The sequence below is a fragment of the Pygocentrus nattereri genome, chromosome 23 (assembly GCF_015220715.1).
Source record: "Pygocentrus nattereri isolate fPygNat1 chromosome 23, fPygNat1.pri, whole genome shotgun sequence".
Taxonomy (NCBI): Eukaryota; Metazoa; Chordata; class Actinopteri; order Characiformes; family Serrasalmidae; genus Pygocentrus; species Pygocentrus nattereri.
In genome coordinates, this window is record NC_051233.1 from 15275088 (window position 1) to 15290506 (window position 15419).

At 37.6% G+C, this 15419-nt stretch overlaps 1 protein-coding gene across 1 annotated transcript in view; it reads left to right on the forward strand.

Annotated features, from left to right (window-relative positions):
• LOC108437192 (atrial natriuretic peptide receptor 2) overlaps positions 1-15419 on the forward strand; it is a 59035-nt gene that overhangs the window by 21805 nt on the left and 21811 nt on the right. Inside the window, exons 8-14 of the mRNA XM_017714134.1 lie at positions 2666-2786; positions 8107-8181; positions 10264-10341; positions 12189-12293; positions 12877-12948; positions 13879-14038; positions 14249-14404. Coding sequence (XP_017569623.1) covers positions 2666-2786; positions 8107-8181; positions 10264-10341; positions 12189-12293; positions 12877-12948; positions 13879-14038; positions 14249-14404 — 767 coding nt within the window. The remainder of the gene's footprint in view (positions 1-2665; positions 2787-8106; positions 8182-10263; positions 10342-12188; positions 12294-12876; positions 12949-13878; positions 14039-14248; positions 14405-15419) is intronic.

Below are 15419 nucleotides of genomic sequence, written 5' to 3' on the forward strand. Positions count from 1 at the left end.
CCCTCAAGTTTGCTTATGACATCTATGGGTTTATGTAACAAAATCAATTATAATTTATTTTTACTTATACAGCAGTTAGTTCCGGCCACGCAAACTGATTGGTTGAGAAACTTTCTAAGCATTCTGTTATTCGCCATAACATCATGTTTTTTTTTTCACAAAAACTGTATCACTCTGCTAAGATGCCATTGCTAAGCAATGAGTTTGATAGCCGTAGGAGACGCTCAAGTCATTTGAACATTTTTGTTCTTACTTTGCACACAAAGAGAAAATTTGACCGACAGCCAATTTGTTCAGACTCTGAAGATGAGACTACACTAAATTCCCAAACTGTCATCACTGCTGGCTGTGCAGTGAGTCAGTGGAGTTTATTACTCTGATGTAGCAACGGGTGGTAGGAATTGCAAACATTAAAACATATTAAATGCCACGTTCATGGCCCAATTTATTAATTTCTTACTTTATTTAATTGTTGCATAAAAGCAATACGGCACTCGAGGTCGTGTGTTATCGCTATAGCATCACGGCTGTGATGGTCTATGTGACCAAATCACAGCCGTGAAAATTAACAAAAGTAATTTGACTAGGGTCTAGAGTAAACAGATTCACATTACTTGAGCAAAAAGGTTCACAGTGTAAGAAAAAATGACAGGAGAGCATTTTCATTTTGACAGACATCTTTTATACATTTAAAGAATTCCATTTGGAACCATAGCCCTTTTAATATTATGGCGCTGTTAAGTATTTTTTTTCCCCCTTTCATTCAGCCTCCAAGACCTGCTCTAGAAAAACAAATAATGGTGCGTCTTCTAGGGCCGACCAGGGTGGCTGAGAGGTGGAGTAAAATCCAGTTTGAAACGCAAACGCTGCAGTTTTCCAACCCCACCATCTGGAAGTGTTTTACACCTTTTAGATTGCAGTGGAATGTGTGAGCCTTGGTCTTTACTCACTTTACCCCTGTGTCTCTCACTCTCCCCTCCTCTCTCTTTTCTAAATGTACCTCAACCTAATAACAATCCTCCTCATTGAACCTCTACCTTAACAATGTCTGTGAAACGTTAGAACGAGTGATTTCAGTTTGTATAAACTGTGCAGAGGCGCTGCTGCAAATGGGGGCTTTTGGGGGAACCAGCAGGTCCTGAGAGAGTTGCTCCAGATGTGTTGATTTGCTTGGAAGGCGTCCGCTTGTTTATCCATACGGCGGACTGGACAGCACAGTTTACTTAGAGTTAAAAATAACAGGACGGAAAGACCAGGACACCGGTGACCCACAAGGGAAAAAAAGGCCCTGGCTTTATTACCCCTGTCACAGCTTAATGTAGTTTTTAGACCAGGTGTTTTTAGACTGGCGTATTGGTTAGTTGCCAAATTGTTTTCTCATTTGTTTGATCTACTGTTTGTTTTGTTCGATCTATTTGTTCGATCTGTTGTTTGATCTGTACATGTTAACTTAAACAGAGTTTGAGAAAATTATAGACTGTGACTCAGTCTGTTTGGTCTGCACTAGCTGTCAATTTCTATTTTTGTGTTATTTGATGGACTTTTTTATCATGGCTTTGCTTGAAAAAAACATTTACCTTTTAACCCCATAGACTGCAGACTTATAAGGCTTTTTCTCACTATAATTTATTCGCTCACTATAAAAAAAAGAACTTGTGAGTTTAAATGAGTGTAAATGCATTAGTCATTTTAAATTTATACATTATAAAAAGTTTGTCTTCATCCAGTTTAGTCATGGCCAATTCCTATGCATCTACCATCACCCATATCTACTAGAGGGTGAGAGGGTGAAGGCTAGCACGTTTCCTCCAAGGTGTGAAGCAACACCACATCTTTTCAAACTGCTGCTAATGCAACATTATTAGAAAGCTCAAAGCACTTGGAGAAGAGTGCTAACTGCAAATTCTTCTGACAGCTAACCATAGGGGTGAGTGATATGGCGGATTTCATAGTACATGATAGGTTTTACAACATTTTGACAGACACAATGCACTACCATCAAAAACTATGAGCACAGTGATTTTACTCTATTTTACACACTGCACTGCACTAGATACAGTTAAGTACTGATGATATGCTCAAAACCTTGTATGTTATTAAAATTTATTTTGATAACAATAAATTATCTTTATATTGCCCACTTCTAGCTGACCATCCTGTCCAACCACAGAGAGCGAAGGCAGTTATACTCTCTTGGACTCCCAGCTGTGGTTGGATGTGGCATCAATGGAAATCAAATTCACAATCTACCAGCAACAAGAGAAATGTTTGCACATTTTTTTAAGAATTGAGCTTGATTGTATTTAATTAGGCAACATCAATAAGTTAGCCTGTTAATTATAATAATAGTGCTTCACTTTGACTGCCAGTTCTACAGAAGGAAGGAAGGGGTGGTGGACGTAAGGGCTTTAGTTTTAAGGAGACACATTGGAAAAAGTCCAAACGTAATCCACAGTAAATCAAATAAGATTACACCTGAATTAATCTGAAAATCTTACAAGTTATTTTTAGTGATATAATTTGAAGCCCATATCGGGTTACATTGCTTAAGTAATCTACCCAATGAGAGTGACAGTATATCAGAGAAGCTGAAATATGGATCTATATAGGGGTCTGTTTTTAAGGTGATTTGAAGAAGTTAATTTTGCTCTGCCACACCTCACAGGAAGCTGAAGCTGGAGAAGGAGTTGGCTGGGATGCTATGGAGGATTAAATGGGAGGACCTGAAATTTGAGAGCCCTAACAAATACCACAAGCGTGCTGGCAGCCGTCTTACTCTGTCCCAGGTACCACTCTGTTCATTCCACTTCACTGTACTCATCCCGTGGGCGTGCTCGATGCCTTTCCCAGACGGGCCAGCTCCATGGCCACACCATTTAAACAGCTTTAAAAGTCAAAAGTGTCCATTTATGTGAACACTTTTGTTAACCCTAAACATCTGGAATTACTATTAGTATTTTGCTGTACTGTTTCAAAGCACTCACACATTTACATTATTAAGCATGTAATCACATAATGAATTGCATTAACATTCAATTTACGTTCTGCATTGGCAGGTTCAATTCTGCATTGTTTTGATGACAAGAAATGAAGACTGATGCAAAAATCTGAAGGATGTTTTCTTGTTTCTACAAAACAAGACTGTTCAAATACAAATCATAATAAAATATATCCTCTTCCACACATATGTGGTTTCAAAATTTCTCCGCTTGTTTCAATGAGAAATAACTCATATGAATTTACACTACACTTTTTTTCAGAGTTAATTCTTGTTTTATTGCACAAATGTACAACAATGGGGATTTCTTCCTTATTCAGAGTTTATTCATACAGTTCATTCAGCTTGGCTTTTTATAGCTGGCTGTGGCTACTCCTGCCATAACTGCTTAAAAGACCTCTTTTTTGGAATTACTTACATCACTGAGCCAGCAGTTAAAATCACAAAAGTAGCTTATTTTAGAGAAAGTGCTGCCCAAAATAGCAGCTAACACCCACCCTTGACAGACTGTACACACATCCAGTTTTAAAACTCCTGAGGCTCCTGAGTGATGGCTGGCAAGCTTGGTATGAATAGTTTTGTTGTGTGTTAAAATGGTTCACCAGTTCTGACATTAGTACGATTACTTAATGGTCCAAATACACTCAAAACTCTCTGTAGGAGTCGGAAGCAGCTAGTGTTTGTTTTGTAAGTTAAAAAATAGGACTTTCCAAAATTAAGTAGAGTCTAGGAAAATGATAGCATATGATCATACTGAAAGATATAGAGGAATTAGGAATCCTAACATCATCAGATAAACAGTACTTTTAATTTAATAAAAGAGAAAAAGAGAAAATCAAACACTTGCTCTTAATGCAGATCTGAAACAATTCACAGGTCCATCCTTGGACTGTGAGGAGACACTCAAGATATAAAATTTGCAGATCAAACAAAGAAATGGCTGGTGTTCTTAGAACAATGGACTGCCCCCCCAGAGTCCTGACCTCAGTGTAACTGAATGTGTTTGGGATTGCTTGTAATGTAAGAAACAGAAAATGCTTCTACAACCCCAATTCCAAAAATGTTGAGATGCTGTGTGAAATGTAAATAAATAAAATAGATAAAAAAGTAAATAAAAACAGAATGCAATGTTTTGCAAAGCTCATAAAATCATATTTTATTCATAGTAGAACATAGTACACATATCAGATGTTGAAAGTGAGACATTTTAACATTTCATGAAAAACTAACTAATTTGATGGCAGCAACACATCTCAAAAAAGTTGGGACAGGGCTATGTCTACCATTGTGTAGCATCCCCTCTTCTTTTAAAAACAGTCTGGGAAGTGAGGAGACCAATTGCTGGAGTTTTTGGAGAGGAATGTTTCCCATTCTTGTCTGATGTAGGATTCTAGCTGCTCAACAGTCATGTCTTCTTTGCTGGATTTTTCATTTCATGATGAGGCAAATGTTTTCTATTGGTGAAAAGTCTGGACTGCAGGCAGGTCAGTTCAGCATCTGGACTCATCTTCTGTGAAGCCATGCTGCTGTGATGGATGCAGTATGTGTTTTATCATTGTCTTGATGAAATATGCAAGGCCTTCCCTGAAAGACACGTTGTCTGGATGGCATCATATGTTACCAAAACCTTCACAGATATGCAACACACATGCCATGTGCACTAATGGTCCCCCCAAAGCATCATGAATGCTGGCATTTGAACTGTGAGCCATTAACAAGCTGAGAGATCTTTAGCCTGGAGGATACAGTGCCCATTATTTCCAAAAAGAATTTAAACTTTTGATTTATTGGACCACAGGACACTTTTCCACTTGGCCTTAGTCCATCGTAAATGAGCTGGGGCCCAGAGAAGTTGGTGGCATTTCTGAATCATGTTTATATATGATTTCTTCTTTGATTGATACAGCTTTAACTTGCATTTGTGGATTGCACGGTGAACTGTGTTCACAGACATTGATTTCTGGAAGTGTTCCTGAGCCCATGCAATGATTTCCAGTACAGAATCATGATGGTTTTAAATGCAGTGCTGCTTGACGGCCCGAAGATCATGGGCATCCAATATGGACCATCTGCCTTGTCTCTTATGTACAGGGATTTCTCCAGATTCTCTGAACCCTTTTATCATATTATGTACTGCAGATGTTGGGATATCTAAAGTCTTTGCAATTTTACATTGAAAAACTTTTTTCTGAAATTGTTCCACAATTTTTAGACATAGTTTTTAACAGATTGGCGAATCTCTGCCAATCTTTGCTTCTGAGAGACTCTACCTCTCTAAAATACTCTGTTTATACTAGTCATGTGAGTTTGTTGCCCCTGTCCAAACTTTTTTAGATGTGTTGCTGCCATCTTGTTCTGAATGAGTTTTTCATGAAATGGCAAAATGTCTCACTTCCAACATATTCTATGTTGGCGTGTTCTATGTTATACTGTGAATATAAAATGGGTCTATGAGATGACATTTTACACAGCGGTCCAACTTTTTGGCAATTGGGGTTGTAAGACTGAACTTTGGAGGTGTGGAAAAACATCTGTGCAGATTTCTTTATAAAACCTGAAAGCAAGTCTCCTGAAAGATATTTTGAGCTTTAATTAAGGCAAAGCCTGTACACACTAGATAAAGTTAAGTATGATATTATATTTAGATGCTGAGGCTTCTATTTACATTTGTAAATATAAATATATGTTAAGTATGTTTCCTGCTTTATTCCTGAGTGCACAATGCTATACTAGACGCATATGTTTTCAGGATTAATGATTTTTCTAGGATGCAATATTTGACTGAAGTGACTTATATTTTATCCCATTCCATTCTGCTATTTAGACATCAGAAATGTTTTATTTTGCATGACCTGATTTTCAGACTCTGTAAGAAATGGAAATTAATGGTATTTTGTCAGAAATAAATATGAACCCAGAAATGTAATTGTTTCTTAACTGTTCCAGAACAAAGATTTGAAACCTCTGTTACTAATTAATAGCATTATTTTTTGTTTCATGTTACCCACACCTTGACAAGAATTTAAATTAACTTATTATCAGAGATGTGCCTATACTGCTTTTTACAAAACTGATACCTCATCTTTAAGTAACTACAAGTACTTACTCTATCTAACATAACATTTTAATCCTGATGTCAAGATTCAAGTTTCAAGTTTGTCATTTGCACAACACATCAGGACGTTTATGTATTGAAATGCTTGTGGTGAGGCTCAGGTAATCACTCTACAGAAAGTAAATAAGCAAAGTAAAATATATCTAAAAATATATTATATATATATATATATATATATATATATATAATAAGTATATATAAAATATACACACAATCCAGAGAAATTATAAAGTTATACACAAAATATAGACACAATATACACAAGACATAGGGACAATATACCTTTAAAGTGACTTGAGTAACTCTGTGCTATTGTTCTTTAAAGTGGCTTAGTGTTAAGAGAGACGCTTTTTAATCCCATAAATGGGGAAATTTCACCTCCGCATTTAACCCATCCGTGAAGTGAAACACCACATACACACGCTAGTGAGCACACACACACACACACACACACACACTAGGGGGCATTGAGCACACTTGCCTGGAGCATTGGGCAGCCCTATCCACAGCACGTGGGGAGCAATTGGGGGTTAGGTGTCTTGCTTGAGGAAACCTCAGTCATGGACTGTCAGCGCTGGGGATTGAACCGGCAACCTTATAGTCACTGGGCCAGTTCCTTAACCTCCAGCCTATGACTGCCCCCAAGGTTAAGGTGTTATTGTCCATAGCAGAGATGATATGATACAATAATAATGCTGACAATGTGACTGACTGAAAATGGTAGTTGAGGACGGACCCACGGCTTCACAGCTTATTAAGAAGCCTGACAGCCTGTGGGTAGAAACGGTTCATTAACCGAGTTGTTCTAGCCTGGATGCTGTGGAATCTCCTGCCTGATGGAAATCAGGCCGTGTGCTGGGTGGCTTCTGTCTTACCGGATCTTTTTGATTTTCCTGAGGCAACATCCACTTTTTAAATATTTTAATCAGTTTACACATTGTGCAGCATCTCTAGAGCTGACTGTCAGTGACTGAGAAAGTGAGGGAGAAAGTTATAGCAACATTACAGCATTATCTTCAACCCTTTTTGACTACTGTCACTATAGTTCTGTCTGATATCTGTATTTTTGAGCATATTACTGATTAGTCTGGTAGGGCCAGTAGTAATCTCGTAATGAGAATTAACTTCTGGGGAGGACTTGTTCAACTTTTGGTGTTGGTTTATAGCAAAATCTGCTACTAAAACCTGTACCACATCCCTCTAATCCATACTCTTTTAATATCTGGAGTATAATTAATAGTAAAAGCAAAAAAATCTGGTTAGTGAAAAACACAAAAAGTAGTATTAGAGATGGAACGCAGGAATGGAAAAGTTAAAATATTTATTGTGATTGAGAGTGATTTGTTTGTTTTTTTTTTATTTCTGAAGCCTTACTTAGCGTCTCCTCAAACATGCCATTGCCACTCTTGTAACGTTCATCAAAATATAACGGATTCTCTTGCAGGTTTTGCTTTGCAAGAAGCATCTCATGCCCTGACCAACCCACAAAGATTGACCACACAGGCCAACTCAGACATTCCCTTGCCATTTGTTCTACTTGTCTTATTAAAAAAATATGCCTATGTTTTTTGACCTGATCTCTCTACATGCCATATCTGTAACACATGGTTGATCACCAGGGACAGTCATTTAGATGCTTTTACTTAGTAGAACAGCAAACCCATTCAAGCACCACAGCAACCATTGGCTTCTAGAACAAGTTTATAACAAGATTTTTTTCTGTTCTTTTCCTAGTACAGGGAAATTCCTGTCTACAGTAATCAACCTACAGATGTGGCAGATACAGATTAGGTTGGAAAACACTAGAAAATTCTTCTAATACCGGTGCCAGATGCTTGGAAGGTCTTAGGAATATCTTAATTGGCATATCACGCACATGACTAATTCAACTAAAAGTTCTCTGAGTTTAAATCTCTCTTTTTTTCTTAATGCGTTTGAGTCTGTATTGCCTGCCATGGCGGCTTATGTTACGTCCCCTGTGTGATCTTTCCAGAGGGGCTCCAGCTACGGCTCCTTGATATCGGCGCATGGCAAACATCAGCTGTTTGCAAAAACAGGCTATTTTAAGGTAAGGCTGAGTTCTTCTGACATTTTCCCTACCTCCGCTCTCCTACACACCCACATGCATGTAGGGAGAGAGAGCAAAAGAAAGAAAGAGTGGGTGCGCTGACTTCTCTCACTGTGTTACACTAAGATCAGAATGCATTGCACTCCTGCGTCTCGGCATGGCTGCATGCTTTTCCGCGTTTGTTGTGCTAGATTAATTGTATCACAGATGTCAAAATAGCAGCAATACTTGCCAGTGGCAAGGAGCCCTGCCATGTGTATGCTTATTTACTACCGCACAGACTATCGGGACTGTTTTAGAGAATTACAATCAGTAGCAATTCAGTTTATGCTGATTAAACCACAAAACAATGTGTTTGCTGTTAACAGCAAATGTAGCATACTGTTACACTTTTCTTTAAAAAGGACTGGTATGTTAAAAGGCATGCACATAATAAGCAAAGAGGCTCCTTCATCCCAGTGGCATTGTTATGCACTAAAAATCTTGCAGATCTGGTGGAGGCCAGCTTAAAAGTTCTGCTCCTCTGCCTATCAGGGAAAAGGCCATAGGAAAATCCATTCAGTCATGGTATAAACTCACAAAGTGACTATACAGACCTAGGGACTGACAGCAACACACCTATATTAGAAGATGGGAACTTTGTGCCTCTTTCCAGACTAAATCAAATTCAGTTTTAGCTGTTTGCTATTATTTATTATTTTTAAAAAAATCTTCAGTATCTTTTAATAAATGTGAATATGCAAAAATCAGAAAGATGTAATGGCCAAAAAGTTGTAATATAGCCTCAGGAGTGCAATATAATAATAATAATAATAATAATAATAATAATAATAATAATAATAATAACAAAGAGAATTTCGCAAGGTTCTAAGTTGTTTATTAACTTTTAGTTTATTTACATAAATCTTGCTGGATCACTTTTATTATGATGTGTGCACCTATGAAAAACACTTTTCTACATAACCATATCGTGCACACATATTGGTGCACACATCCTTTGCCCAAATTGTAACATGCTTTTACATGAAGAACTCTCGATAAATCTAAGGCAGCTTGATGTTGAAAAATGAAATATGTATGGAATTAAAAAATGAATCAGACATCTTACTGATATCACATTTTGGCAGGCACCCCCTGGTTTTCCCCCATGAAATCGAATCCTTCTCTTAACCCAGAAGTGACCGTAGCAAAGGGATTTTTTCAGGTTTTTTTTTTTTTCGCTTCAAAATATATGCTGATATAGTCTGTGGAAATGGAATGAAAATTGTTTATTGATATTTAAAGTGTTGCAAAAACCTACAGTGGAAACGTTTTTTGAACAAAGTAATGCACGAATTTAGTATCATGTGACCTCTTCCCACAAACACAACAGCATGACGGAGTAATATAGTTGTGCTGAGGAGACGAAGGTGTTTTCAAAAGGAATTCTGCCACTGTTGAGCTCTTACAGAGACAAATTTCCAAAAAAGGCTACAGTCATTCTAAATGGAAAGTCCTCAAACAGTTCTACATGACAGAGAAACATGACCTCTTGGGTAACAATTCTAACTGAAAAATAATACTAAAAAATGGAAACATGGCTAAACATGGCTGTCTAAGGTGCCAAAGCCCTTTTTATGTGCCAACCTAAAAAGTACATCTATATGATGTACCTGGTAAAATGTCCATATATGCAGTTACAGTATTTAAGTTTGTTTCCAGTAGAGGATATTTACTTAGATATTTATCAGAAAAGCATGTCATTTGACAGGGTGTATACAAAAAAGGTACATACCATAACTACTAATATTAGGACAATAAAAAAGTTTATGCAGTTTACTCACATCTTGTTCTTATTGATTGTTAAAGATATTGATGATGTTTTGATGACATTGTGTCTCTCAGCTTGTTCATTAGGCCGTAAATACAGTTGTGTTAGTATAGAAATGATATAAAAGGATCTTAGCTGATTGACCAGACCAGCTCTAGATACGTTTCCTGGTGTTTACTGTATTACTAGAGCTTGACTTTATCTCTCAGCCAGGACTCATCCTTGTCTTTCAGTCTACTGAAACATTATCACATGCATTTCTTCTCACACAGGGCAACCTGGTAGCAATCAAGCATGTGAACAAGAAGAGGATTGAGTTGACCAGACAAGTGCTGTTTGAACTGAAGCATGTAAGGCAAGAGGTTTGCTTATAAGGTGTGTGTGTTTGTGTGAGGCTGTGCAAGTATGCACATGTATGTGTATGTATTTGTTTGTAAAGGAGAATGTAGGTTGTTTGTGTGTGTGTGTGTGTGTGTGTGTGTGTGTGTGTGTGTGTGTGTGTGTGTGTGTGTGTGTGTGTGTGTGTGTGTGTTTGTGTGTGTGTGTTAGGCCAATGTTGATGACTTCACTCAGTGACCTCACTGCTCTGGTGGTACAAGCACATTCCCCTTCCACACATTCTAAATGTGGGGGTGGGGTAGCAGCATGAGGCCACAGAAAAGGGGGGGGGGGAAAGTGCTGCTAAAACGTTTTACAAGGTGTTTCAAAGAGGACCCTCTACCTTCAGAGCCAAACTCTGGCCAGCAGACACCATGAAAGGATAGGAAAAATAGCCTTAAATAAGAAATAACACAAGCACAAACTAATTCCCTTGTGATCTGCTCCAGAGACAGGACACACTAGCTCAACACCCCTACTCCCAAAAATCCTCAAATGGGCAAACGGAATGAAGTCACCTTGTCTTCTCCGCCATCTGCCGTCTGCATATCATCTGACCCTTTCGTGATCCAGGCTCAGCTTAAAGGGGCCTTATCCATTTATGACATTTGTGTACCAAAACTGTAATTCGTCTTTACTTGTCCATGTTTCAGTGAAGGATGTGCATGGATACTCTAGTACTTGGTTAACCACTTGAGGTTCCAGTATTCAGCTACTGAAATCACTGTCCAGATACTTATTATATTTCATCAATGAAACAATGAAAATATCTTTCTCTGACAAACTAACATGTTGGCATATCATCCACTGAGGACAAAACACCTTAGAAGATGACAAGTCCTTATCAGGATTCAACGTAACATTTCTTAGTTGTTAGCTCATTAGTTTACCTGAAGAGGGAGCCTCCATTATTCATCCAACAAGAAAAACTACAGCTTCCCCTCAGCTCTTTTTGAATAATAAAATATATAAAAATAATAAAATAAATATTCCTTTGATTGCCTGATGTTAAATAAAAGGTAACCTGGCCATTTTGTTCTGTTTTCCTTTTATTTGTTAATTTTTTTCTTTTATCTCAGCTGCGGTTTTCTGCCAGACAATTGAATATCCGCTCATGAAGAACTGTATTGTGCCTTGTTCAAAAAGGAGTCCAGACTGATACACTCCTTATGACTTCCAAAGTCATGTGTCGTTCCAAGTGGTACACTCATGGTCTTCCAGTTGTTGCACAAAAGGCTTTAGGGTGAGCCTGCATATCACTTGAGTCTGTCCCAAAGTCACACGTTTAAACCAAGAACCCTCAAGGTCTTTTGCCCTATAGGTGAGCATGTTGTTGACAGAACCAAAGTGTGGAGCTCAGGACTTAGGGTGCCCTTTGGGACTGGGCTTTGTCCTCGGGGCCTTGCAACATCTTTGAGAATTAGCACACTTTTGTCAAAATAAAGGTGCAATTAAAAGGTTTCTTTAGAACAGTGTACAAGAGAACCACTTTTGATTTCAGAAAAACTTTTCAAATTGGGTTTTTAAAAGAACATTCCACTGTCAGATTCAATGGTGTTTTGATTATTATTATGTTTATTAATGTTTCACTTTTTGTTGAAATATCATGATGTGGAGGAGGCATTAGAAGAATATTGAAATATTGCAAGAAACTCTTAAAAGCATTTATTCATTGTAAAAGGGTCTGTTCGACATGATTTAAATTACTCTTTTTTCATGCTCAGGGTTTAGCTCTGAGCTCCACGCAGCAGTGTTCTGTTAGTGAGGAGCATGAATGCCATTACTGGAAGTTTTTTTTTTGTTATTGTTTTTTTCATAGATGAGAGATGTCCAGTTCAACCATCTGACAAGGTTTGTTGGTGCCTGTATAGATCCACCAAACATCTGCATTGTGACTGAGTATTGTCCCAGAGGAAGTCTTCAGGTAAACACATACATTTGTTTTTCTCTGGTACAGAGAGCCAATTTGCTGGATATATTTCTTGTAAGTCTTTTTTTTCTTTTTAAGTTTTGGATGTTTGGATGTATTTCAATGTTTCAGTTCACTTGATGTATTCATATAATGAGGCAGTAGAATACATTTGATTGCCTAACCATATGAAAAAAAGGACCATACATTGTTTTTACCATTTACCAGATCCTATGATTACAGCCATGTTAAATGGTTTCTGAGAGGCTGACACTTTTATAGGTAATTATGTAACATATGCAGTTCTGAGCATTTCTGGGAACTGGTTGGAGACTCTAGGCACTGGCTATCTTGCTGCTGTTGTTGGCTCACAATGGTTTGCATTAGATCTTTTTAACTAATACCGTTCATTCCTTACATAAATTTCATTGCCCTCATATTTCATCCCTTGTAGTTGCAGTTTTTGCTGAAGCAGAAGAATGGTGCAAAATTGAGCCCCTTTATGAAAATGGGATTTTAACCATTTATTTGACAAAATGCCTAAAAGCACTTTGGTTAGGAGGTTTTCACAGTGTTGATTTCTGGTTTGTTCTCGCAGGACATCCTGGAAAACGAGAGTATCAACTTGGACTGGATGTTCCGCTTCTCTCTGATCAATGACATTGTCAGGGTGTGTGAAAGTTTGCAGTTTGCCAAAGCATTCAGCCTTTTACAGAGCTTAACAACTTTCTCAACAGCACATACATCATGGGAGAGGCTCACTAAATACAGTAAACGATCTGTCACCCCAAAAATCCCTTGTAATAGCCAGGCACACCTTAAACAGTGAGCAGACAGTGACAAGGCAGTGTTGCTCTCGTAATTTTCTTGTCTTAAAGGGCCGCCATTAGTGAAAGAAAAGAGAGAGCAATCAAAGCCAGCATGACAGTGCTTTTGGAAGAGAAGTAGAAAAATAATTCTACTACTTCTTAATCAAAACGAATGTTGTGTTCTTTTTCACTGCAGAGCCAAGGCACACAAAAGGGGCTTTCAGTGAAAACATTGGTTTGCGATTACATCAAAGTGAAACACATCACTTAACCAATGGAAAAAGCCATTCCTTTTCAGTAGGGACAAATAGTAAGGAAAAAAAATACACAGTGCTGTTATCCACAAAAAGGAACATTTAAGTGGCAGTGACAGAATCACCTTAAGAAAATGGACCAACCTGAACATGAATGCCCTTTCATCCTAAAAAAACCATGCATTTTCATTTATTTTCTCACCACATGTCTCAATTAACATTTCCAAGGCCTACCATTCAGTTTTGAGACCAATAATATTCTTACTGCCTTTAGCATGTCTGCGTTCAGATGTTTGATTTCATCCCCACTGTGGTGATTCAGCCCTATGGTAGCCACAAATAGTTTTGCCATTCAGTATCATGCAATTTTCCACAAGCCTCCTTGTGAAAACATTAAATGGCTTGTTGCATGTACAAGTTTTTTGATGATGTTTTATGAATCTCAAGAACATTTCTGAATTATTGTGTGTTCTACTACATTTGGCCCATAAAATATGGGTAAACTCGTAACATGGCGGTTTGTGCCTGTGCTGCCAGGGAATGAACTATCTGCACACCAGCTACATTGGTTCCCATGGAAATCTAAAGTCATCAAACTGTGTGGTGGACAGCCGTTTTGTACTGAAAATTACAGATTATGGTCTGGCAAGCTTTCGGTCATCATATGATAATGAAGACTCACATGAACTATATGCAAGTAAGTAAACATTCAAACTAAGTTACAGTTTTAGTTATTAAAATTAAGTGCTTCATGACTAAGCAGTTTAAAAATGCTTTCAATTAAATCACTTTTTTTTGTTTATTGTTACTTGAGGGAATTTTAATATTTTTTGCAAGCAGAGGAAGCTAGAGGGTATAAAACATTGAAAGGAGCACTGTCTATTAATATTTCCCTTCCATGTTTCAGGAAAGTTATGGACAGCTCCAGAGTTATTGATATATGACAGACCTCCACCCCAGGGAACACAGAAGGGAGATGTGTACAGCTTTGGGATCATTTTGCAGGAGATAGCCTTGAGGAACGGGCCGTTTTTTGTAGAAGGCATGGATCTGAGCCCAAAAGGTGTGCACTTGAAGTCATTTATGTTTCTGCTTCCTTGAATAATAGGGATTTACCAATGTGAAATTTCTGGGCCAGTAATGATAACCAGTAGTTAGCGACCAATACCAATTAATAAATTTGTTCTATTTTTAAGACTTTTATTTAGATATAGAAAATTTTCTGTGTAACTATATCAGGCCTCCGAAGGAACATTAATTTGTTAGAATAGACCCTAAGGAATATGCTGTATTCATTGTTTACTTTGGGTGGCTCAGTTGTGTTAAAACTAACCCTGACGTGTGGAGACTATATTTTAGGCCTGGGAAGCCACCAAGGGGTAATTAAAATAATATTGATGTGAATTATGTCACATATACAAAAACTCAGTCATTGAAAAACATTATTTTAAATTATTTAAATTATTTTCACTGTACAAAAATAGTCCTCATAGTGAATCTCAAGAAATATGTCAGCCATGGAAAATTAGCAGATGACAGTGTAGTAGGAAAACAAGATGACCAGTAACACATTCTACTTGAATTTGTTCCTGGATCCGAACTGTTATATTTAAATTTTTTTTCAATGACTAATCATTTTAATTATCATCAAAAAAACATTTGGCATTCAGTTTTTGTTACTCAAAATTCTTATATTGTGTCAGTCAGAAGTTTTTCTGCCTAATTTTTATGTGCTGCTTACAGTGGATTACACCAACAATTAGTAGTGGAGGGTCAAGTGCCTTGCCCAAGGGCACAACCAAGTATACCTACTCAGTCCTGGGACTTGAACCTACGACCGTCTGGTAGCTGGCTCACCTGTACTATTAATCTGTGTTAATCGATCATATGATACACATGCAGCAGTTGGAGAATAATGACAAATAAGCTGTTGCAGTCACAGGAATACGTATCCTGTTATGATTTGCAGCCCAATATCAGAATGTATGTTGTATTATTTTGTTGCATTATTTAATATTTATAAAACTTACACAACATTTATGACTTATTCAGGTCTAGACACGCAAAACCTGTTTATA